General features: G+C 34.5%; 1 protein-coding gene across 1 annotated transcript in view; it reads right to left on the minus strand.

Moving 5' to 3' along the window:
• KIF6 (kinesin family member 6) overlaps positions 1-26,487 on the minus strand; it is a 162,062-nt gene that overhangs the window by 109,686 nt on the left and 25,889 nt on the right. The window contains exons 5-9 of the mRNA XM_071548023.1: positions 22,981-23,110; positions 13,166-13,372; positions 8,711-8,854; positions 4,406-4,492; positions 1,038-1,141 (exon numbers count right to left, since the gene is read on the minus strand). Coding sequence (XP_071404124.1) covers positions 1,038-1,141; positions 4,406-4,492; positions 8,711-8,854; positions 13,166-13,372; positions 22,981-23,110 — 672 coding nt within the window. The remainder of the gene's footprint in view (positions 1-1,037; positions 1,142-4,405; positions 4,493-8,710; positions 8,855-13,165; positions 13,373-22,980; positions 23,111-26,487) is intronic.

Raw genomic sequence — 26,487 nt, forward strand, 5'->3', positions numbered from 1 at the left:
TTATTAGACTAAATTGGTAACTGACCATGTTGAAAAGTACTCAGATTAACAGTGTAAAAAACCCAACATATAAATAGTGTTACCTCGCTTCTCATCCTTGATATGGATGCATTTAGTTTCTGAATTAAAACAAAGTAAGAATTATTAATGACAAAAATCTACTTGAGAAACTCAAGGTTCAAAACAGCAGCTTGTCTTCATGTCTCCACAATCTCCTGTATTTCAGGGGTAAATGTTAGCACTGGTAGTTGTCTTCTGGACCAGTCCCAGGAGAAATTAAAGACTAAAAAATTCTCACAGCTTCATTTTGGTTACCTTTAATGTATTAACCAAACAAAATTAGGCAGCTACTACTTTCTTTATAGAGATGAGGTGCAGAGATTAAGTATGACCATCCTATAGAATGAATTTTTCAAAACTGGAAACTGAATTCATTTAGTTTGAACATTTAGACCTAAGTAAATATTTCTATATTATATATAGAAAGATCTTGCATACTGTATTGATCTGTTAGAAAATCCTGCAGGATGTTTCAATACTTACATGAATTAATACTGCATTTTCAACAGCACGCTCAGTAGAAAGGAAAATTATTTGGCTTTTAAGACATTGATTAATTGTGGATCAGAAATGCAAGATTTCTTTTGGTTTATGTCAAACTAACACTGCAGCAGGATACTTCTCAGCATAAGAATATTCCTTGAACTCTACTCAGATTGCATATCCAGTTTTGAGAGAAACTGTTTTTCACTGCACTATTATACAACACTTCTTTTTGCCTGGCACTTGACAGGCGTTCCCATCCTTTGCATTTACTTTACTTCATTTCCTCAAAGCTGAGGCTGCAAAAACACAGCCAGGGGCCTCATAGAGCTTTTCATGGAAAACTGCCATTCTAAACTGGCACCTAACTTCACTTTATTATTCAGTCAGGGAAGTTTAAAACTCTGAGATAAATTTAAATATTTATGCCAGTAGAGAAACTGATGAAAAGTATAATAATAAAAGAAGAAAATGAAAACAATGTAAGCCATTACTGAAGTAGCTCTTCTTGTGAAAGCTCTGATGTTCTTTGCTTGCCAGTCACCAGCTCCAACTCATCCTTCAAATCCTGGATCTCCTTTTTCAGCTGGACAATCATCTATAAACAGCAAGGCATAAACTAAGCATCATCTACAAATAATAGCTAGTTTATGATTTTTGCATTAGAAGGCTGAGTTTAGGTAAATATTATACTTTGGTTTTATCATTTTTTAAACAAGGTCTCTTTTTAAAAAACTGTTAAAATGCCTTAAATACACCAAGCACCTTTTTTTTTTTCTTTTTCCATTTATAAAACAAAGTCTTCCAAACTCAGTAAATACTTGTTTTAGAAGACATGATTGTACAGAAAGAGTTCAAAAGATTTTTTGCAAAAGAGAAATATAATTTTACATAGGAATAAAAAGAGCTTTTCTGTCTTCTTAGTTTTGCCAGTTAGTAATGAAAAGACATTTAAGAATTGATATATTTGTTAGAAAAAGGGCAACTACACACCAAAAGTGAGGTTTTTTTTTTTACCTTCCCTTTAGAAACAGAAGTTCCAAACCCCTATCTTCATTTAATCTTAACTTTTTTGTTTTTCATGTAATATTTCACTTTTATTAGAATTATAGCATTCTATACTTGCAGGATGCATCAGTTGCTAAAAACAAACTAATAGCATAAAGTAACAAAATGAAATTAAATTGCATTAATGAATTGTTGAAATTGATGACAGATATTTTCAGTGGATGCTAAAACTCTTCAAACATTTGTATTTCTTTTAATGATTAAGTTTAAATATGACTTCCTAAATTTTGAATGAGCATTTTTACATTAAAAATCAAAATATTCTAAACCTGTATATCATTATTTCTTGTAACCCTAGCCCTACTGTTATATTTTTTACTACAAAAGTATGAAAGGCTAACTTATAATATTTAATTTAGGAATCTATTAAAGTGGTGAACTGTTAATTAGAGAAGTTGCAAGAACACTTAGAGAATATTGCAGTCAAAACATTTTAAACCAATTTCATATTGCCCCCCTTTGGTGTCATATACTAATTAATGTAATTTGTGCCAGTTACTGAGTCAAGGAAATAAAACAGGGCTTCAGTATAAACTGGTAGACAGCTAAATGATAACACCACCTCTGCTTGATGTTCAAATTTATTAGCATGATTAACTTCAATCTGACAACAACTGTAATAGCAATATAAGGATATGGATAAAAGATAGATTTTCAATTATTATTAAGACAAGCAAAAATCTTTTGAAGCAAAACAATTTCATTTCTATTTTACATGAATGTCAGAGGAGGTGAGGTTTAATTCCGGCTCAAGACTGATTTTCAGTTTAAATTAAATCTTTGGTCATGAGTGAGAGAAATTCAAAGATGAGTCACTTAGAAGTACAATGGGTACAAGTTAATCTTCTCTAGTATGATATAAAGTCAGGAAGTGTCCATTATGTAGAATAAAGCAATAGTCAGACTTAGATCTATCAAGAGGTATATTTAACTCCATTTATAAAGCAGGCATTCATTGAACAGATTATAAACACTGTCAATAAATTGCATTCCATTTTTATGAAAAAATATCCTAAGTCGAGCACTTTACTGAACAATCAGGTTGCCCGCTGGGAATATATCTTAGTTAAGATGGGCAGCACCTTCCACAATGAGCACAGAGCCATATGAAGTCAAGGTACCTGTGTTCCCCTGCCTTTTCCACAAGAGGGGATGGTTTTCTATCTCTCACGAGTCCACTTTGCTTTACTTGCTAAATGATCCTGCAGAGCAAGACATACCAAACTAGCGGAGTATAGCTCCACAGGATGAAGTAAATGCTCAGGAGCCTAGATGTGTTCCACCTCAATCAAAGGCTTCTGTGGCCATGGAAGAAATGTTTTGTATGATTTGCTACTATAGACCCTCCGTAGTGATGCCGAAAGGGGTTTTTTAATTTTTCAATTTTCATATTTTGTAGATTTTAGGAACACAGTAGATATAATGCTGTAGATTTTAGTGAATTAATATTTAGCAGCTTGTAGCATAAAGTCCTTCTATCTCTACCCCTGCTCCAGAACAGGCAGCTAAGATCTGCCAGCTATTTAGTCTCTTCCTCAAGGTACCTGATTAAAGCATATCAGAAGAGAACATAAACATGGAGCAGTGTGACCCGAAGCCCTGGAGAGCGTCCAAGTGACCTTTGTGTGCTGAAGAAGAGGAGGTGGATGAAGACAGAGGGTCCCAATGACCCCAGCCTCAATTCAACAGGGGTGGGAACTGGGAGGGGACAGAGGTGGAACTGGACATGTGGACAGTAGTGATTGGATAGGTTATATAATAAAAGCTATAGAACTTAGAGCTTGCTTAAGCGCGCGTCGATGTATTCCTGGATGAGCGGGGTTGCTCATTGAAGTGCCTGCCCATTATCTTATCTCCTACAAAACTTGGCTCGGAGTCTTTTTTACAGACTTTTATGGTAACAGTAGGAAAGAAAAAAGAGGACAGACAGAGAGAAATGAAAAAGTTGTTCAGTGTCTACTGGTTTTATTTTTTGACCTTTTTTTTAATTCTGATGCTGTTGCTATTAGAAATGGCTTGAAAAGAAAAATAAAAATAATAAAGAAAAACAGCAGAAAATCCTACAAGATTCTTCTAATGCCTTTGAACTTCAAGGACAAGAGACAAGAAGAAAATAAAAGCACAATCATTAACAGTAACTGGAATATGCTCATTACAATCAAGTAATAAAGAATGAAATTATTAGCCACCTAATAACAGAGTTTTAGACAACAAATGATTCCTCTGTTATGTAACCTAACATTCTACAGATTCCAAAAATCCTTTTCCTATTCCCTTTACTTGTCTTCCTTTTTTTTTTGTAGTGGTAACTTCTGAGAATACTTTCTTCATAGCTACAATATTTCTTGAATCAATTTCAAAGAAGGACACTATCTGTATGTTTCATAGCTTTTTAATACACAAATTGTTCCTGTGCAGCAGTGTGCCTTCATCAAGCAATTTTACTATATTTTTAAAGTGGTTTAGAGCTATCCAATTGTGTGTGATTATGATTTAGAAGCTAGTACTCTGAAAAAAACAACACAAATACCATAATGAAAGTGACCATTACTCAGATGCTTTAAAGAGCTGCTTAAAGACTTTAGAGGTTTTATTAATGTCTACTTAATTATAATTAGGTCCAAAAACCCCCAATAGAATGGTAGTTATTTTATAGAAGAAAGTTGGAACTTGCATCCAAATATGACTTAATGGGATGATTCAGTATATAATTCTCAACATCAATTTGACTGCTATTGATTATTAGATGGTAAAACAAGCAATCTCCTTCTCTCTGCCCCCAGACAATTCTCACCAATCTGGGGTCAATTTCTTCATTAAGAACTGCTTCATTCTTAATAAGAGCAACTCGCTGTGCAAATCTGCAGGTTGATATAGATTCCTGGAAGAAAAATAAAAAAAAAAAAAAGACAAAAGAGAAGAATTTCAGTTAGCTTTGCAGCAGGTAAGTAGACCAGATAGCTGATGAAGACATTAAACTATGTTTCTATTTTTTGAGCATTTTACAGAAATATTTCATCATTTCATATTCCAAAACCCCAATATTCAAGAGAAATTAGGTTAGCATATTAATGACAAGGAGATATAAAACTGTTAAATCATAGTATGTATTTTATTGATCTAGTTAATCCTAAACTGTGTTTCAGGTATCTCCAGCTGGCACTACAGGATAAGAAAGCCATGCTATTAACAAGGTAATAAGGTCTGAATGATGAGAAAAAGAAAAAATTATCTAAAACTTTTTGTTTTTGTTGTTGAAAATGGGATTAGATCATTTTATGTAAAACACAGTGGGAAAAAGAGATGAAGGGAAGAGTGGAAGTCCAGGACAAATGAGAAACAGGCTGGGAGAGCTGGAACTAGGGGGCATACAGGAGAACTGCAAAACCAGATAAAAACTGTCAGATCAGCTAAGATGACGTACAGGAAGAAAGGAAGGCAGAAAAAAAAAAAGACTGAGTTTGTGGAGGAAATTCTGTGACAACCAGTGGGTATTCCCATCTAGGGCACCAAATGAAATCAAAGATCCTTATAAGTATTGTTCCTCCTTTGAGATCAGCTGATATTTGGATGTCAGACCCTGCTAGAGAATTTATACCTTTAACGAATAAAAAGCCAGGAATTGTCTATAGTTAGTTTAAATAATAAAAAAATTAGACAGTAGTCCTAGAAATTCAAATTATGCTTGACAAATTGTATGATAAAATTTTCGGAGATGTGCCAGACTGCATTTATAGGGAATTTACACGTAGTTTATTACTGCAACAGAACTGATTTTCAGAATCAAAGTAATTCCATAGTTTTCAGTCCTCCAACATATGAAAATACCAATTTAAATGTTATGTTCATATTGTCCTTTTTCCACAGGACTTCTGCCTCTTTCAGAGTTTGAAAGGGTGATATTTGAATTAAGGTTCCATGAGGACAGATACTAGTGTTTCTTAGTCAAACATAATATATACACAGAGAATCAAAGAAAAGGAAGGCCTTACAATTAAGACCTGCACACACTATTAGCTGGGCTCTGTGTTTGTCTCTGCTTGACAATTCCTGTGCAACAATGACCAGCTAATGTGATTTTAACTAAGTTCTATACATATATTAAGTGCACTTATATGTACAGTACACATACATACATTTCCACCAGATCTCCTTGCCCTATGTGTTCTGAAGCATATGTTAAATTAATGAGTAGCTAAGCAATTCAGTTCTCAATGTTCAATATGTAAGCTTACAATTTATTTATTCTATGCCATCAAAACAGTAATCAAGCCAGACATCTAATTTCCTAATAATTTTTCTAGCACACTTATCATCACAGCACCTGAAAACTTTACAAGAATTAATTGGTTAACACTCTAGTTACTGCTTTGATGTAAGTGTCTGGAATGACTACACTTAACAGAAAGGAAACTGAAGTCAAAAGTATCAAAAAATTATACTCAGTGGTTATCATTACACGATCCTCTGTTCAAAACATCTTCCATTCAGCTTCAGTTATAGTTATATTAATATATCTTCAATTCAGAATCAACATCATTGTTCAAGCACTCCACAAAACTAGCACAAAAACTGTGATGTAACGATATGACGAAGTCTGTACAAAATCATTGGTAGAAGTAGGGTTATAATCTAGTTCTCTAGGATAATATTCTGTTTGCCTTCTCCATATGAGTGCCCTTTCTTTCTCTGCTTCATTGCTTTTGTTGCAAGAAGCAACATTAGATCCTTAGGCTTTTAGATATACAACTTCAATTCACACTGGCAGGTAGTTCCATCATGTGCTCCATTTGGGAATGAAATGTATATCCATTGGAAAAAAAAAAAAGCAAATGCAAACTTAACTATGGATAATGACTCATACAGCTATCCTAATTCTGACATTTTCTAATGATTAATAATTGACTGTTTATATTATTTGAACATATTATCTTATCATCTGCCTATATTATCTGGACATATCAGATTGTGGGGAGTAAGGGATTTTGATTTTTTTTATTTTTGGGAGGACTGAAGGATAGGGGAGTAAGGGATTTTGATTATTTTTATTTTTGGGAGGACTGAAGGATAGGATCTGTTGTGTGGACTGTGTATGTAAAAGCAAGAACATGAAAACTGTCAGTAGCTTACTCTGGATAATTGCTTTGGTTAAATATTCCCAAAATAGAAATCCAGAACACAATGTCAGATACACGCACCTGGTGAATTGATATACAAAAGTGTGCCAATCCAACAGAGTGTAAAATAAAATTAACAGACTTAACCAGTCACATTTGTAACAAGACAATATGCTTTCATAATTACATTCTTATAAGTCTGTTTTCATTTAAAATCCATTAGCAAAGTCCATTTTCTAAAGAAAAAAACATCTACAACTAGATTAATTATGGTTTTAGTATAAAGCTTTCCACTGTATTTCAGAAAACAGTCCTAGGCTAAACATTTTTTTCTTGTTTATTCATATTACAATTCTTTGATGTTAAGAAAATCAGAAAATAATAAATGGCTTTGAGCAGGGTTCTATATAGGCACATCTCTACATATTTTACAATAAAACAGACTAGACAGTTTCAGTTTGAAGGGACCTACAATGATCATCTAGTCCAATGGCCTGACCAAGTTAAAGCATGTTATTAAGGGCGTTGTCCAAACACCTCTTAAATACTGGCAAGCTTGGGGCATCGACAACTTCTCCAGCCTTGTCCAATGTTTGGCCATCCTCTTAATAAAAAAATGCTTCCTAATGTCCACCCTGAATCTCCCTTAATGCAGCTTTGAACCATTCCCATACATTCTACTGCTGGACATCAGGGTGAAGAGCTCAGCACCTGCCTCTGCTTTCTCTCCTCAGGGAGCTGTGGAGGGGAATGAGGTCACCCTCAGACTCCTTTGCATCAAACTACAGAAGCCCAAGTTCCTCAGCCACTCCACACAGAACATTCCTCCCAGACTTTCACCAGCTTTGTTGACCACCTCTGGATGCATTCAAGGACCTTCACATCCTTCTTGAATCATGGAGCCCCGAATTGCATGCAGTGCTCAAGGTGAGCTGTACCAACACTGCATACAGCAGGATCATCACCTCTTTGGACTTGCTCGTTGTGCTGTGTCTAATGTGCCCCAGGAATCCAATGCCTTCCTGGCTGCCAGGGCTCACTGCTGACTCACAGTGGACCTGCTGCTGACCAGTACACCCAGATCCCTTTCTGCAGGGCTGCTTTCCAACCACTTGCCTCCCTTTTTATGCTTGTGCTGGGCATTACTCCACTGTAGCTGTAGAACCTGTCATTTTGACTTGTTCAATTTCACCCCATTAATCATAGCCTGATACTCCAGTCTATCTAGATCCTTCCATAGGCCTCCTGTCCCTCAAGAGAGTGAACAGTAACTTCCAGTTTGGTATCACCAGCAAACCTGCTAGTAGTTCATTCAGTTCCAGCATTCAGATCAATAATGAATATACTGGAACAAAACTGACCCTAGAACTGAACCCTGAGGAACATTGCTGGAGACCAGTCCCATTCGCAACAACCCTTTGATAAAAAATACAGCCCTTTTTGTAAACAAAGAGAAGAAAACATCACCATACATAATTCCAGGGCAGGAAATTGGGGAAGGGACATAAAAATATTTTTAAAATTTCCATAAGTCTAAACTACCCCATCCAATTCCCTCTCCCCGCTAGTGTACTCTCCAGCTGTCTACTATACTCAATGAAGTCTTGACTCCAAAGAAGTCTAAAAGAAGTTCTACCAAGGCTTTCAGTGGAAATGCATTTTCATAACTCAAAAATGTATTCATCAGGAAATCAGTAAATTGAAAAAAAAAGGAGTAGTTTATTACTAGGTCCAAGTCATTTCCCAACTGTTCCTTCACTTGAGATGACTTAGAGAAAAACATACTTCCTAAAGGATTTGTCTATATACTACTGCAATTTCCACAAATAAAATGATCTCCTGGAAACAAAGATAATTTTTTTGTTATAAGGATAAGAATAAAAGCATACACATTTGAACTGCAAACTATGACGATAGTCAAAAGAGCAGGATCTTTAGAGAAGTGAAAACATTTTTGCTCAAAATTGATAGAAGTAACATACATCTATGTTTCTTTTGTCCAAAGCGAGTGTCGCTATCATGGTAGTCATGCAGTTTCCTCCCAGGCTGTCTCTTAGCACTGAGGTCATCATAGAGTTGCGGTAAGGAATATGGGACCGGTTTTTCTCTGCAAGGGCAATTATTACCTAAACCAATAGCAAAACCAGAAAATACATGTAAATTTACATGTCTATTAATGACTGACATATAAAAGAACAAAACCAATTTGTTCAGGAACTTCTGATACAACAAAACTATGCTTATGCACCTTAGCTGCAAAGTCACTGGTTTTATTGAGCAGACTGCAGCGTGTTTATATGTCTTTGTAGGAGTTGGACCTGAAAGACCAAATAAATTTAATTTTATCATACCCTAGCCTAGCAGTCTCTCAGCAATGCTGAAACTGAACACAATAAACTCAAACACACAGATTTTCCTAAGACACAGGAACTTACTGGAAAACTTCCCCATACTTCTTCTGTCATAACAACAAAATGTGAATGGTATTCAAGTAAAGACTTCCTCAATATTTGCTAAAGCATGCTTTAAAAATTACACATTCTTAAAATATGTTCTCCTTAAATGAGTCGATATACTTATTTCTGAGAAAATGTCTTGGAAAGCAAAGCAGAAATAAAAAGGTGCATGATTACAATGTACTGCTGGAAAGAAATTATTCCATTTAATATATATATGCCGTGGCCAAAAAGGAAATTGTACACCTACTATTCTCAGTTTCCCTTCTGAGCTGTTTACATTATGGAACCTAATTACTATTAAATAAAAAGCTAGATTACCCCATGATCTCCTGTGATATAAGAGATTCAAACTGCTATCTGGCCAAGCACTGTACTAAAAAAAAGTGTAGCTATATGAGTTGTGCAAGCTCTCCTAAATGATTTGGAGTTGGTTTTCCTTTAATAAGTATTACATACCAGTATATATTTTGCTTATGCTGCATTTATAAAAAGTGTTATTTTAGAAAATATAGTGGCAATTTTTTGTTGCACTATTTTCTCTTAACAGTCTTCAGAAAGTTTAAAGTTAAAACTATAAATCTTACACTGGCAGCCCTGAGAGACATGAATGTGTAATATGAAAAATTACTACCTTGTAAAGGAATCTGGAAAGCCATTCCTGGATCAAGGTTTTCAAATCTTGTATATTACAACTTGTTATATAGAAACATGTTAAAACTTTGTTGGTTTATAACATTGCATACACACCTCATAGTAGTCTAGTGCATGCATTAATAAGCACATCCTCAGTCTCTGCCACACAGGGACTATAATTTGAATAGACAAGATGGGAAAAGAGCCAGCGGGAAGATATGTTGTTTCCATTAAAAATGGAAACTTTGTTACAGAGAAGTTCATTTTTTCTGAAGTTCATGCAGGAAGTCTGTAGTCCAGGTGGAACCCAAACCCTTCTGCACTAACACTGAAAATCTATGTGACCAACTCTCACAATGCAAAAGGCACTGTGCTGTCATAACACAGAAGGTTTTGATCTTAAGTCTGGTTAGTGAAACATCACCTAAATCACTAAATCAATCTTCACAATCCAATCACAGAATTGGGAATAGAAAGAGGAGGATCTGAAGGGGAGACAAACAATGTTCTTTCATAAAGTGAGCTAGACTATCTGTACAGATTCTGAACCTGATACTCTAATAGCCACTAAACATGATAATCAGAAAGTTGTCTCATTTAAGAAGGTGCTATTTTCATCTTAATATAAAAAAGGGTGTTTTTTTCTTTTTAATACTGGTAGATCTGAGCTTAATAATATTACTAAACCAGGGCTGTAATATGAAATATGCTGATTAAAATCAACAAAATTTAAGGTGGAAAGTTTCATTTTTAGTGGGTCAAACAAATTACTTTAAGGCCTAGTTAATTTTTTAAATGTGGAAGCTGTCAGATCTACTGTCACTTCTTGTAAACTTGCATCCTGTATGACACATTATAGCATAGAGCAGATACCATTGCTCACAAATGACTTCACTGAAACATGTGGAAATATTATTAAGCAAAAAGAAAGGCCTGAGACTCACAAGTAGTTCTGACATGATCTGAAGTGTGCCCAAGAGCCCCTGTTCCTATCCACATCCTTTATTCAAGGAACAGCATCTCATGCCAACATGCAGAGAGATGTTCTCAGAACATCCACAAGAGATGAGGATTTTGGGGTGCATCACTTACAAGTACAGAGCTATCAGGTACACCCATATCTTGCTGTTTAGTGTATCAGATGCTCTGAAGCCATATGCCTGCTCCAGAGGTCTTTTTTTATGTCTTCCATTCTGCCTTCCATTTCAAGTAGAGTTTAACAGTTTAAGCTCTGATTCTTACAGAAAAAAAAATCAAACTCTATTGCTGATGTCTTGTAATTAACTAATTACAAGCATTCTCACTTTTTGGACAACATATTCTCGTCTCAAATATATACTACAGTTCTTGCTGGAAATATTTCACCTCCAAATCATGATTTGCTAATAAGACAGAAAAACATGCATTACAATTTAAATTATTAGAAAGCTCCTGGGTTTTCTGTTCCTCTAGTGTCTGTGTATGTTAATTAGGAAATATGAAACATAAAATCATCTTTTTTATACAATGTGAATAAATCTAGCATTTGATGACTGGCTGTAATTTCAAATTTTATTGACAAAAACTTTGATAGATATGTATGGGTAGCAACAATTCACTAATGAATAAAATCATTCAACATTCCCTAAATGGAATATATGTTAAATGACAGCTAACAGGCATATTCATTAAAGCAGTAAGAACACTGTATTCTACTATTTTTTGGGAAATTATTCAATTACAGTGCGAAATCATGAGGCAGCATCACTGTTAATTTTTAACTCGAAATTTGGTCCAGTATATTCCGTGTTGTGTATCAAGAGGGGATATCTACATACATGCAGTTACAATACAGTTGTAATTCCAGAATGTGCTACTACATCTCTCAAAGAAAAGCTATACCCAGACATGGTAGTAGGGAATTCAAAAAGTTCCTGCTGCCATTTTAGATCAACTGCATGACACTGCCTTCATTTTTCTCTAGACACGGAGGCCACTTGGAGAAAAAGAGCAGTGATTTATTTGAAGATTTTTAACACATTGTGAGTATTTAACAAGCAGAGCAAGTGCAGTAATACAGAACTGTGTTCCCATTGCCATCTTAATAAAAATTATTTTACATGACTGTTTGGTTATGAAAAGTGTTTAAAAATGGCATAACTCAATACTAAACCACCAGAAGATAACTAAAGAGTAGAGAATGTAAATAAGCTGATTTTGAGGAATTTATGTACTTTATTATTAGTCACTTCAAGAGGAGGATTGAATGGCTCAATTTCCACTGAACAAAAAGATATTTCTTACTGTATTCAGCGGTCTTTTATTCAGTATTAGGAAACATTTTTTTTAAATGATACATAATGCCAGACAGAACTCAAGGTGCTTATTTCCAACTGTTTCTCCTAAAACAGGAATTAAAAATTGCATGAAAAAAATACCTTTTGCTTCTACAGCACTTCAGACCTGAGTACCTCAAAACACACTACACAGATTATTAAAATCACCTCATTCAATGTTGCATTATAAATAAGTAAAAGTCATACAGGAAATAAGAATGATCCTGAGTATAATTTGTATCATTCTGAGGAGATCCATTTTAGAATCACTGGTCCTTAGCACTTCCCTTGAGTACAACTGAAATACAGACTTTTTTTCAAGGTAAAATTTAAATAAACAGGGGATATGAAAAAAATTCAGTGTAACAGTAAATGACTGACTGCCACCTGCTGTGCCTTAAACTTCTTCTTTTGACAAATGAAATATCTGATTGTAGGCTAAAAGAAACCCAAAACATTTGTTCTTGTTAACAGAAAAACATATAACACAAAAATGAAAGATAAACCCAATTTCGGTAGTTACTTCATAAATACATTACCAAGGGTAACTCTTGTCTTAAAGAGATCTAACATTCACATTGGTAGAAGAATAAAACACATGAGAGCAGAGCCTAGTAATTTACCATATTGCAATGGTTAAACCAAATAAAACCCAAAAACTTTAGTTCAGTGATCCTTGAGTGATACATCCTGATCCCAGCTGTGGAAGGGTAAGAAGATTGCAAACAACATTTTTAGCAGAAATAAAGATGCAATCTTGCAGCTATCTTTAGTACTGCAAATAAACCGAGAAAACTATTTTTAAATACTATCCCCTATACCTACTATAATCTTACAGCTCATTTTTTAAGCTTTTCCTAAAATAAAATATGTTATTTTAAAGGAAGAGGCACCAATTCAATAACTTTTTTTAAATTGCAATAAATATCCTAAGTCTAACAGAATACTGGAATCAAGTTTTCCAAAGCATTGCCATTGCTAAACAGGGATGTAGTAAAGGGAGAAATATTTTACTATATTTCAATTTTACCTGTTCCAAATAATGCAATGACAGGTTGATATATTTGGCTTCTGTCAGTAAGTGACCTCCAACTCCAGTCTTTGCAACACGCTCTGATCCAGCAAGGTCTACTAAATGCAGCTTGGAGCGTCGGATGGTTGCAGATCCAGGTTCCTTGCTGGAGATGTGAATAGTGAAAATGCAGTGAGATCGGCTTGAGGCTTGATTCATTGGTGTCTACAACGAAAAGAAAGCAAGTATCCTCCATGTTCAGAGAATAAATAAATTTAGGTTTTTATAGCTCAATAAACTGGCAATTGAAATCATCTATACAATTTTTTAGCTATTGGACCTGTAATAATTTGCAAGACGAAGCCAAAAGGCTTCTGACATTCCCATTCTGGCCAAATACTTGGATAAATTTAATCTGGACAAATTGTGCTGCAAGTAGCCAAGGTTGCTCCAAGATACTCTGAGATTATTTCAGTTGGTTAGAGCATGGTGCTCATAATGCCAAGGTTGTGGGTTCATTCCATGTACAAGCCATTGACTTAAGAGTTGGACTCAATGATCCTTCAGGGTACCTTCCAACTCAAAATATTCTGTCATAATATGATTGAGTACATCAGCAAAGCAAGTGGCCTTACTATGCTGAGGAATATTAGATAAGGGCATCTTGATCAGAGGGAAAGTTACTAACTCCTGATCTCTAAGAGATTGTCAATTTCCTCACTGATGCAGACGTTTTTCCTGTCTTGTCTTTTTTTTTTTTTTTTCCTGATAGATAGTTACCAGTGTAACAAAGGCTAGGACTTTCTATTAGGCTTTAGACCTTTGTATTACATTACTTTTGTGAAAAATATTAACTTGGCAGAATTGGTATCAGAATTTTATGTGGCATGACAGAGTTTTCATAAAAGGTTTGGCTTTAAATATGTTTATTTGGAATAACTAATGCCATACTTCCTTAACTAGACACAAGGAAATTCTTGGTCCATCTTTAGAGATGCTCAGTTTTAGCATCACTTTAAAGGCTTTCTCAATATATTTGAAATGCAGAACAGAAAAGTTTGAACAGTTCTCAGTTATTTAATTTTAGATTTCAAATGACCATAGGACATCACACAGTACTTTTCTTAAAAAACGCATACATCTTTAAACACCTAAAGCATCTTTTCATGTAGTTGTATCAAGATATTGTTAGAAACTTAAAACTAAAATAATTCTTTATCCTCATTTAATAGATAGCTAAAGCTTTAGCTAAAGCTTTAGACTATATATGGAGATTTAAGTTTATCATACAGATAGTATTTTTATTTATAAACTCTAACAAGTAAGACTACATTTTTTTCAAGGCATAAATTACTGACTTGCAGAAAAATACAGTAATGAAATACATTAGCAAATCAGTATTATTTAGTTAGCAATTAAATCTATATTATTTTATAGGCACTGAAAAATAAGATAAAAAAATCCTGGTTATATTGTCTACATTAATCTCTTGTCTATACTTTATTAATCTGTTATTCTGGAGTAATTATTTATGTAGGCATACCTTGTGATTCAGAATAGATATATCAACATAATGCTTTTTTAAAATAGCCTGCTTTGATATGAAACATTGTAGATGTTAAAATAGCCTGCTCATTGCAGGTGTTGCAGACATTGTTTTGTCAATCCATAAAGGACAGCTCTTAATAGAAAGATTGCAAGCTGAATAATCCTGTAACAGGAATAATATGAAACAGCTATACTGCTTTGGTTCAATTGTCTCTGCTTCAATTTCTCCATATTTTCTTTCAGTCTTAATAGTGCCAGTGGAACTGAGCTGTTTTTGGGAACTGACTCAGTTCAAAGGGGAAAAAAAAAATAAAGTCTGCAAACCATAGGTATTTAATCTGGATCAGTTTCTCAATTCGGCCACAGCACAGCCATAGGAAACAGTTCTAGCAGAATACCTGAAAATGGCAGCAAAGAGGGTGCGAACAAATATGGAGTGTGCAGGAGTAGCACACATTTGTACTTGTTGGTGAAAATTCTGTAAATTACAGCCTTAGCACTATTTTCTTTTGGGCTGCTTTACCTAATAAAGGCAAGCTCAAAGGGAGAGGGAGAAGAATTTTGATCTTTAGTTTATGCAGATGAGAAATTCTGGAATTCACAATCCTGTGAAATGAGCATCAGAGCATCACAGTGAAGTCACATGCTGTAACTTCAGAGGTGAGGCTGAGCAAATTAAGAGGAAGTGAGTTGTAGTGTTGGAATGAAAATAAACAGGCTCAGGGAAAGGTGTCAAGCAAGAAAATACTCCCAAACTTACTTAAAATGCAGTTATACTAAGAAAAAGTTATGTGCTGTGGAAATGTACTTTATTCAGCAATACTGATTCCATGAACAATCAGAGCCAGCTTCACTTATTTTACTAGGACAGCTATAATTTTATTACTTGCAGGTCTGTGAAGCAGGACCGGATGTGTTTTGGGTTTTTTTTCCAGCTCAAAATCCACAACAAAATTAATATTTAAGGACATTCTCCTCAACAGATCTGATACTTGAGGACATTTTGCACTACCGACATGGCATCAGTCACACTATACCTCAGACAAGTCTAAGCCAGATCAAACATCAACGCAAGTCGGGCTGTGGAAGCACAAAGTAAAGGTTGCTACGAAAGCAGCAGAAGAAATTATCATACTTCTGAATAAGTACTCTTAAGCAAACTGGAGTTTCACTATGCAGCAAAATCTCATGCACTTCAAAATGTGCTTTTAGTCATACCTGTTTAATGCCAACAAAGGCAAAAAAAAATCAAAGCATAAAAGAAAAATTATTGAGGACTCTGAGTTTCAAAAGCACAGGGCAATATTTGGTATCTTAGGTTTTGATTGTTTACTGCAATACACTAGTAACAACATTATTTTGTCTGTTCCAAGCAGATTTGGTTGGACTGGTCATTAGAAATTCAATTGCTTTTCTTTCTACACGTTTCTTTATTCATATGAATGAAAAAATGAATTAAGTTGATTTGGAAGTCATTGCCTAGAATCCCAATCTGATATTTTTGTAAAGTCCTACTTAAGAGTAAATCATGGTTTAATCAAGAACAACAATACTCCTTTTTACAATGTGATTCTAACCCTACTTTGCAGTTCCAATATATAGGAAGCTCTGTTAAAATTGTTGTAGGAAGCATAAAGCAGTAAAAATTTAAACTGTTAAATGGGATGAGATCATGAAATGCTAATTGCAGCCATAATCCCCCACACTTTGCTTCTTTTACCACACAAACAGATGAAAAGCACACACTGAAATGATGACTTGTCAGTATTTTCAGTCCAAAAACAAGCCCTTTTTTTTGTTTGGTTGGTTATTTTCTATCTTACATATACAACTTCTGAGTATCAGCATTCATTGTTTTGCAAAGTCTGAAAACTGAAAACAAATAATCAAAAATTTCTGGACAATGTCTCAAAGCCTAATAAAATGTTCCTTTAGTGGCTTTCAGAATTCATTTTGGCTTTGTTAGCAGTATTCAAACCATATGTATATGAAATCATCCTCACACTAATTTGATGTGATGAAGGAAAAAAAAGAAAGAGGGGAGTGGCCTGGTTCTCAGCAGATGGTTGCTATTGTGAGAGTTATATATAGAGCAACTGATGAGCTGCAGTTACTTACAAAGAAATAATTTTTTTTCCAGGAATTCTGTGACATCATAAACCACATAAGCAGACTTCAGATGCTTTGAGATATCACATGAACACTACAAAAGAATGCCGGGTCAGCTGTTGCTGTCCATTTGTGGGGTGGTAAAAGAAGAATTGAATAACATTTAAGATCATGACTTAGTAAAGCAACAGTGTTTCATTTGGAAACCATGAATGAGGCATATTTGAAGCCATATAACCTAGACTTATTTTTTTTCCAGTACCAGAATACACCTGTGTTTGCTGAAATTAAATAAGTTGTATAGAAGCTTTGTGACTGTAACTATTACATCTATTCATACAATGGTTGCAAGAAGGCAGTTTCTACTTTAATAAGAATCTCCAACACAGCCATACTGCAAGAAATATCTAAGTTGTCAAGGAATACAAGGTCATGAAATGTCCAGAAATTTGCTGGGGCCTAAGTTGTTCATCTTAATCTAAGTCTTACCTATCTCAAGTCAACAAAACATTGCACGAGTTCTTCCCTATGCAGGAATTTATGTATTTTCCAAATTTTTAATTTATTTCAGCTGCTATTACAAATGCTGTTTTCACTAAGAATAGACAGAAATGAATGCTACTGGTCTAAACAGGGTTATTAAGAATTGAGGACCTAAGAAAGAGAGTTTCTTAAAAAGGTCAAAGACATACAAAAAGCTGTTTGAAAATCACCATTAGAATAACAGAAGCTGCTACTATCTGAAAGAATGCATTGATTACGGCTGCCAAAACACTCTGACAGAGAAAATGTATAATAGAATCCAGTACTGCTGGGACAAAAAGATTTTACAGGTGATAAATGCAGTTGTTCAGCCCATATTGCAAACTATCTCCACTTGGCAGCTTATACCATTCCAGTGGGATCTTTTCTTCCTTGAATCAAAATATTTACACAGCAGAAGAACGCGATTCTCCTGTAGGAGTGGATTAGTGACTATCAAATGCATAAGCGAAGAAAGACTGATTCTGAAATTACATTTTTTTTGAAAGAATACCTCCAAAAAAGGTACAAAATTTTCTTTTAAGAAGCGTTTCTTTTTCCTCTGAAGGCTTTTCACTTTTGAACTTTTCAAAGAAGAGTGAGGGAAAAGACAAAAGCATTGATGACATCCAAGACTGGTATCAAATTGATTTTCTCCAGTATCATGCTACATTCAAAGGGATGTCTGCAGGAAGAAGTTCAGACAGCTACAGTCATTTCACAGCTCAGAAACTCCACCAGTTCCAACAGAACCATGCTATATGGAAGAGTATGTAAATTGAAGATAGGAGGTTCCTGCCTTTATATCTGGTAGGCCAGTGAGACCTTAATATATCTTCAGTTTCCTTTCTAAATAACATGGTGCAAATGAAGGGGCTCTTCATGCACTTAGGTACACCCAACATAGTTGAAATTGAAATTTTTTTCTATGAAAATAGAAGGATCAGAATAGGTGCAATCACTAGCTGAAAACAATACTTTATCTTTCCATATTTAATACAAGTAGAGTTTCACAGTTAGACCATGGAAAGTCAAGTATCTTTTAAAGTAATTAAAATTCCCATGTGAGGATATTATTAAACTTAGTATTATATAGTGGCTTTTATTCATATAAATCCCAAAGCATTTTAAGGACTATTCAAAGTAGTACATACAACCAGTGATTTCCTTGTGACACAAGGAACTGAAAGAAATTGTGCTGAAATGATTGTGCCATTTGGTGAAAATAATACTATAGAATAGGTTTGTCAGAGTGGAAATAAATTAACAATTGACACCAGTAAGGAACCTAGAGAAGCAGAAAGGTATAATTCCTTCTGGAATGCAATGCTAACCTGCATTTTGTCAAAAGTGGCATCTAATCTCACACATTCAAATCCTATTTTTTATATTGCATCCAATAAAAATGCAGTCAAACACTACCAGGGCTTTCTAAATATATCCCAGAGAATACTAATGGACAATAAATAAAAATGGAATGAGTCCAATTCAGAGGTCACAAGTCAGTCCCCACAACTGCCTTTCAATCTTTCATTCTTTCTTAAAATAAACATATTTAAGCATTGCCAAAAGATTACTGCTTGCCCCATGTGTACTTCAAACATTTTATATGATGGAAAAAATACTGTGCAGTATGCATGTCTTCCAAATTTAAAAAATCGAGTATTATAGGTATAAAACCATGGACTAAAACATTTCTTCCCTCATTACAATGAAGTCCTTTTTCATTAGAGGAAAAATAAATTTTAGCTGCACATGCAACTGCAGTGCTCAGACATATGAATCAGATAAAGATTTTAGAATGTGGAAATTGATGTATGCCCTTGGGAGGCTACCTTACTGTGCTGTTTTAAGAGAAATACTAAAAATTACTAAGAATTCTCAAAATCACAGAGGTTTAGGCATGTTATTTCAAGGCACAAAGATAATAAGAGATTCCCATCACAAGAACTTAGTAAAGACCACTTCAGTTGAAGATATATTAGTAGTAAACCAGAATAAAGTGGTTTATGAACACTAACTACATGGCCAAACACTTATTTCTGCACAGGAGCTTTATTAGATGTTGCTGCTACCACCTGTGTCATATCGCAAATTAGATTTTGAAATCCTCTCTTTGCATGCATATTAGATACCTAAATTAAAGTTGGCTTGCAAAATTAAAATATAAAAAAAGAAGTTCAGATTTTATAACCTGTTGCTGCAGATTCTTATGCATTCAAATGTAACAAGAAACTCTGCTTTATGAGAGAAACAAAAATTACATTTGGCAGAGCTGCCAAGAAAATAATCAGCTTTTTGGGTGTGATCTCTGCCTATTTCTCTCTGGAAAAATATGAGACAAAAAATCCTATTTGGATTTTTACATTATGGATTGCTTATGCACAGATGTCTCCCATGTTACCATTTCCACAACTTGTAGTACATGTCAAAACTAGAGGAAAGTACCAGTTTTACACTGACTAATAAAGCAATCCCACACAAATTAGATTAGCTTCCTTTTCCCCCCCTTCTCATGATCTCTATAGTTATATGCAGGAAAGAAGTATTGGGTTACAAATGTTCCCTTAGGTTCTGACATTGAATGAATGAATGAATGAATGAATGAATGAATGAATGAATGAATGAATGAATGAATGAATGAATGGTTTGCAGTCTATAAAATACTTTTAATATTATGATCACTTTCCTTTTAGCACAATCAGTGATGAGGGAAAAATGCAGCCCTTAAATCACGTTAGACTACACTAGCATGGGCAACGTGGAAATTATACTGTCATTCTTATTTTCAAGATACTCAGCTCTTCAAAGAAGGGTTATTTCAGGGGTAAAGCATTAGATTGCAATTTTAGAGGCTACAGGTTTCATACATGATTCATGGCAGTTGCCTGATTTTTTCCGTATTGTTAAAAAAGATGCATCTTTCTTTTGCTTTATTTTCTATTTAGGTTTACTAATCTCGTGTCTTTTTCTTTAGTTTACTTATGAGGGTTCTGATCTTCAGAGGTCAAAATGTATTATCATAATTCAATTAAAATTTAAAAGTATGGATCTCTGAAGAAGTTATGTTTTATGTCTTAAGTCCTCTTTCTTAGACCTCTACATTAAAGCATCATTTATGCAAAGACTGTTCTCTCACTCTGGTAAGTCATCATAAAAGTACCACAGTCACCTAAAGGCCAAAATGCCATATGATAATGGGGCTAAATTCTGTGAGGCTTAAGAGGAAGCAGCACTCAGTAAGCTCTCTGAACTGTGCTGCAAGACACTTGCTACAATCACAAAGGAAAAACATGACATATATACATTTAAAAATCCTGTCTACAATGAAGTCTACCTCAGTTGAAGTTTTTTGACTCATACTAGCATTCAGACTAAGTAAAACAAATATTGTGGTAATATGTGGTAGTTATTTCAAGGAAGTATTCTCAGCACTTTTTTAAAAATATTTTTCATTAAAGATCAATGAAACAATAACTTTATAGTGTTTATATAACTAAAAACTCTTGCAAAAGCAGCAAATCTGACATTGGTATAGCATTTGCTATGCCAAGATATTTAGCTTAGTGAATTCTCTAATATTGGGGTGCCACATACTCTGATGTCATTCTTATGTTTTCCAGCTTGAAATAAAACTAACAAGCTGTAGATTTAAAAACAAGCTAGAGAACATTGCCCTCACACAATGCAGTTAAGACATTGAACTTTGTGTCACATGAGATTTCATGATAAAAATTTGCCAAGGTCACAAAAACCATCTGGGCAAATTCATGCAAAATAAAAATAGAGCAAAAGTCATGATCTGTAAGTAGTCTGAAACACATACTAATGAAGACTAGAAAATTTTTTTAAGTGTCATTACTTATTTGCTTAATCTTTTTACTCTTTTCTATATATTTTGCTATTGGCCCTTACTTCATCTTGACATTTAATGACTTACTATGTTAGTTAGTCCTGTTATTCGTTCCTAACTTCCGATGTTGCAGAAATATTTTCTCTTTCCAAATATAAAAAAATTTGCCCTTTACAATGGCTGATTTATGACCCTATCAGACAGCAGAGTACCATTCTTTAAACATACTGTCTCATTTTCATACAGACAGCCTCTAGACTGATCAAAGAGTTTCTGAAGATCTTTCTCCATACAATGAACTCCACTTTTCTGTTGACCCTAAGATTAGCTCATTTGGTTAGAACAGGTTGTGTTCTACAATGGCACAAGTTGTGTGTTTGATCCCTCTATGGGCTATTCAGTAAAGAGCTGGACTTGATGATCCTTGTGTGTCCCTTCCAACTCTGAATATTCTGCAATTACCCACTATCATGATAGATTTTAAAGCTTCTGAACTCAATGTCACCTTTTTGTTTCCCCTTCTACACTTTTTTGAGTTCCTCTCCTCTACAATTTTTCCATTTCAATATCATAAAGCAGTTCCTTGACTCAATACTCATAATTATTAACAGCCCTTAAACGGATTATCTCTTGCCTTTCAAAATGTAACTGTTGGAGTAGTCTTTCTTGAGAAAGGGAGAACAAATATTTGTTTTGCCTATTTACATTTTGTAATTCTTTCTTTCCCCGTGCCAAAATGTTCATGGTTAGCCAGCAGGAACATAGAACTACTTGACTATTTCATATACTCTAAGGGTCTTCCTTTTCAATGATTTATATCTTTCTGGTGATACAGAAGAAGAAACCCCACAAAGTTCTAAAATAGAATTAACTGCATTGTAGTAAAGATACATTGACAGTGCTCACATTATACAATACACTTTTGTGTTTACTCTCCCCATACAAGCATGAAGATAAGATAAAAAAGAACCGTACAGATTCTGGATATGAAAATATTTCATTTCAATTTTTCAGAATGTGTAAAAACACTCTTGTCTTTGCATATTTGCACATATTAATTTTGAATTTGCTTTGCACTTCCATATTGAGTTTTTTGGCCTGTTTTGTGGGTTTCTTTTTAGTTTGGTTTGTTGTTGTTCTGTGGGGGTTTTTTGTTTTGCTGGAGGTTTTGTTGGGTTTTCTCTTTTGTTTTCACACATAACACCATATTTATGCAATAGGAAGAAAAAAAAGAAGGGGACTGATAACTCTTATGATAAGTATTTCAAAGGCAATTTAGTACTTAATCATAGAAACATGAATGGCTTGGGCTGGAAGGGACCTTAAAGACCATCAAGTTCAAACCCCCCTGCCATGGGCAGGGACACCTTTCACTAGACCAGGTTGCTCAGGGCCGCATCCAACCTGATGTCAAACACTCCCAGGGAAAAACTTCTTGGGAGTGTTTGACAGTGCTATGTAATGTCACGTTTTCTAATCTTTAAATGTATATGTATGTTGGTATGTGCCACACTCGAAAGTCAGTCTGTAGTTTATGAGAAGTTTTGTATTCTACTTATTTTGACTTCAGTAAGTTATCATCAACAACAACCAATCATATTCACTTTGGAAAACCAGAAAGCTTTGCAAAGTGAAAGCTGTCATCAGAGAAATGTTTATTTAATTTCACTACAGAAATATGCTCAGAAAGAAGATACCAATTTATCTCCAAGGACTTCCAAAATATACATCTTATGTGAAGAGGTTTATAACCATTTTAACTCTGGTGATGCTAAGGAGGACTTGAAGCAGCAATTCTCACCTCTGCAATCATTCTGTTAGTGTCTCCCAAGAAGAGCAGGTTTAAGGCTTCCTCTTCATTGGTTGCTTGCTGAAGAGACAAGTTTTTCAGATGAATATTTTGATCAGAGTCTTCCATTATTGTCACTTTTCTACATGGAAAATAAAAACAACCACCAAATGAAAACTAATGGTTGTTCCATACTTTAATTTTGATTGCATGCACTCAAAAAGGTGAAATCAAAATGCCTAAACCAATCATAACAAAAGAACTAAACACATGAGAAGTAAATGATACCTATTTAAGGAAGTGTTGATTTTTTTTAATCTATTGCTTCCTTTTTATTCCTTTATGATAAATCTTCACATAGAAAAAGAATATATGAAATCTATAAGTTTTAGAGAAAGCTTTGGGATTTTTATGTTAATGAGATATAGTAAAATCTTAAGAGCAGGAGGTTAGATGAATCATCACAAACAACTAATAAGGAGAGGGGTGTTTGCTATTACCAAGCACAGATGATACATAAAACATACCGTAGTCTTGATGTACAAATAGGCATGGAATATTTTAACACATCTGTAGTCAACATGTTTCTAGTAACTTTGCATTTTTATTCTTCTTAGATGGTAGTGACTACAACTGTAAATTATCCCTTTCTTAAATTAAAAGCAAGGAAACAGAATGACTTTATTTATTTCCACTGACGTCAGAAATACTCTTAGCTGTACTTCTATAAGCCTTAAAGTTTACAGAAAGGAAGTTAGATGCAAGTAGCAAGGATAGGGCAAAAGCTCCTAGAGAGAGCTGCTAAATATTACTGAAAATCCTTTCCATTTATTTAAATAGTTATTTAAGGCAATTTTTTTTTCTTTTGAAATGGTTACTGAGAGCTAAACTTAGTGGCATTACTGAGTAGCCATTAGGGTCCCCTCAATTGGGACATTCTATATTATCCAACAAGAAAGCCAAGTAGTTGCCTCACCGGATTTGGAAAACTCCCAGAGTGAAGAATCTTTGAAAACAGAAGGATACTAAATCTGAGGATGATTAACATGTGCTTCAGGATGAATTACATGTTCTGAGATAATTTAAAACAGGAAAATAGAACTTTTTTAGAAGTAGAAGTTGTTTTCTTTTAAACAAACCTCTTTTTTTCTGTGTAAGTATAGATAATATTTTAAATCTATACATACACACCTCTATGTATATATTCATGTATATTCATATTTTTTCAGGTTCTTCAAGGTTAACCACAAGAGGGAGTATTGGGCTTGAGTTTCTATGAGTAGATAGTTCTTGCGTGCTAGTTACTTCAAGTTGCTTCAAAACCAGAAAGATTGGATTTTATTCAGCTTTGCTTGTCTCCCCCCCAGCTGACAGAATCAAATCAAGTATCTAAGCAGCATTACATAGTATTGCTCTTAGATATTAAGGAAGAGTTCATAGTCTGATGGTCAAAACATTTGAATGGATAATTTTAATACATGGCAATACACTCACTATTTTCAAGGATAAATACATGTGAAAGCACAGACAATGCTTCTTTAGTATTCACAACATTTGTTTTTCCAAGTATCATCACCTCCCACTTACAGGCTTATTTTCCTGTGGTAGTGTAAGACATTACTAACAGAGTCATGATACTCAGCTTTCCCATTCAAAGCCCAAACCCCAAAGTATAATTCTGCTCTTGCCTAGCACAGTTTTGGTAATGTCAAGTTGTATTCTGTCTGCAATTTCATCTGTGCATGCATCACACACTAAAGTCCAGAGTGGCTCTGATTATAGTATGATGCTACAACTAAGTTTAATATTTGAAATTGTATGGTAAACATCATATAGGCATTTTTATAATTTAAGAAAACAATATTGTTTTATTATGCACATTTGGCACAGGATTATTATACCACTATTACGTCAGAAAGGAGACAGTGCAGACCTCACAAAACAGAGACAGCCCCCTATACAGTGGCCTGTGGAAGCCTAAATTTGCACACCTAGATAGGCATCTATCAAAACTTCCTTGGAAGACTTACTTCCAAAATAACAAAAAAAAATATTTTACAATGCTACAACATTACTGTATAATATTATAATAATTTCTAGCAAACATTGTGTATATTAGTGAAATCTTTAAATTTCATGGCCCTAACTTGGATCTTGTGGTGAAAAAATTCCATAACCATAATGACTGAAAGAAGGCAGAGACAAGCTTTTGCATAACTATAAACAAAGAATCTTTTCGATTTGGCTTAATGGAGAGAATTAGTTGCTGACTAGAAAGCTTGTAGGATGGGATGAGGCTTTCTTATACTGTAATTAGCTCAGACCCTTTTCTGTATCAGCTGAACACAGAACAGCCTTGCACACTGAGTGCCTTCATTTATGAAATTCTTGTATTGGCAAAAAATTTCATTAAAGTTTCCTGTGATTAATTAACACCATCCCATTAATTTGTGGAATATAAATAATAAAAATCCCTTAAAATACTTTTGAAAAAAAGACGAAATTTTTAAAAATCAAGTTTCCTATTATTACAACTGTCTCTAAGGCTTAGAATTGAAGAAATCTAAAATAATCTCAAAAACTTAATAAATATTAAAAAAATTAATTATTATTATACAAACAAATAATCTATGAGGATACACACCTTCCATGACAACACATGAACAGAATATAGTGATATTACTTCAACATGAGGAGACTATACAGCCAATAAATTTAGGAAAAAGATAGCAGACAAAAGCAGTAAGGATGAGTCTTGGAGTTTATCCAGAAGAACAGAATAAATTAGTGGATAAGTATAGGTAATGCTTTGTAAAGTTTCAAGGAGCTTTAAGTTTTAAGAAAGAATTTTCAAGATAACAATTTTATAGATCATCCACAAAAAATGATCTTTCAGCAGTACAACTCTGTGAACACCATGACAAGTCAACACTGATTCAAGGGGAAAGGCTAAAAAGTTATTCTGCTACCAATACAACGTTCAGTAGCACACAGACTTGATCTTCCATTCAAGTATAGACCTAGAGCATAATCTCCTTGGCGTGCAAGACATGGCAGAACTGTGAGTTGAGTAAGTATTCATGCAAACTCTTTGCTTGACACATCATATTGTGATGGGAAATCTTTCCCACTGTCTCCAATGGATTCTGTTGTGAGACAACAAAACCAGTTTGGCTGTTTTGCATGTTAAGGATGTGACTCGGAGACTGTAACACATTTAGGAATCAGTGATTCACACAACAGTGACCCTGAGCAGGCACAGCCTGTGATATGCTGCACACTAAACTGGGCATTCTGGTCTGTGCTCTGCTGCACAGAACCCTTGACTGCAGGATATATCCACTAAGCACTCATGAGAACACCTTTTAGAATGGAGCTGTTCTCTTGTAAGCAAATAATGTAATAGCTCAGAAGACCAAACGGGAGAGCTTCTCTCCATAGACAGGAACTGTACTGCTCTGTGCCGTGCACCATGAGGAAATCCATTCAGGCTCTGTCCAATGCTGTATGAACGCAGGA

The sequence above is a fragment of the Pithys albifrons genome, chromosome 2, assembly GCF_047495875.1.
Source record: "Pithys albifrons albifrons isolate INPA30051 chromosome 2, PitAlb_v1, whole genome shotgun sequence".
Taxonomy (NCBI): Eukaryota; Metazoa; Chordata; class Aves; order Passeriformes; family Thamnophilidae; genus Pithys; species Pithys albifrons.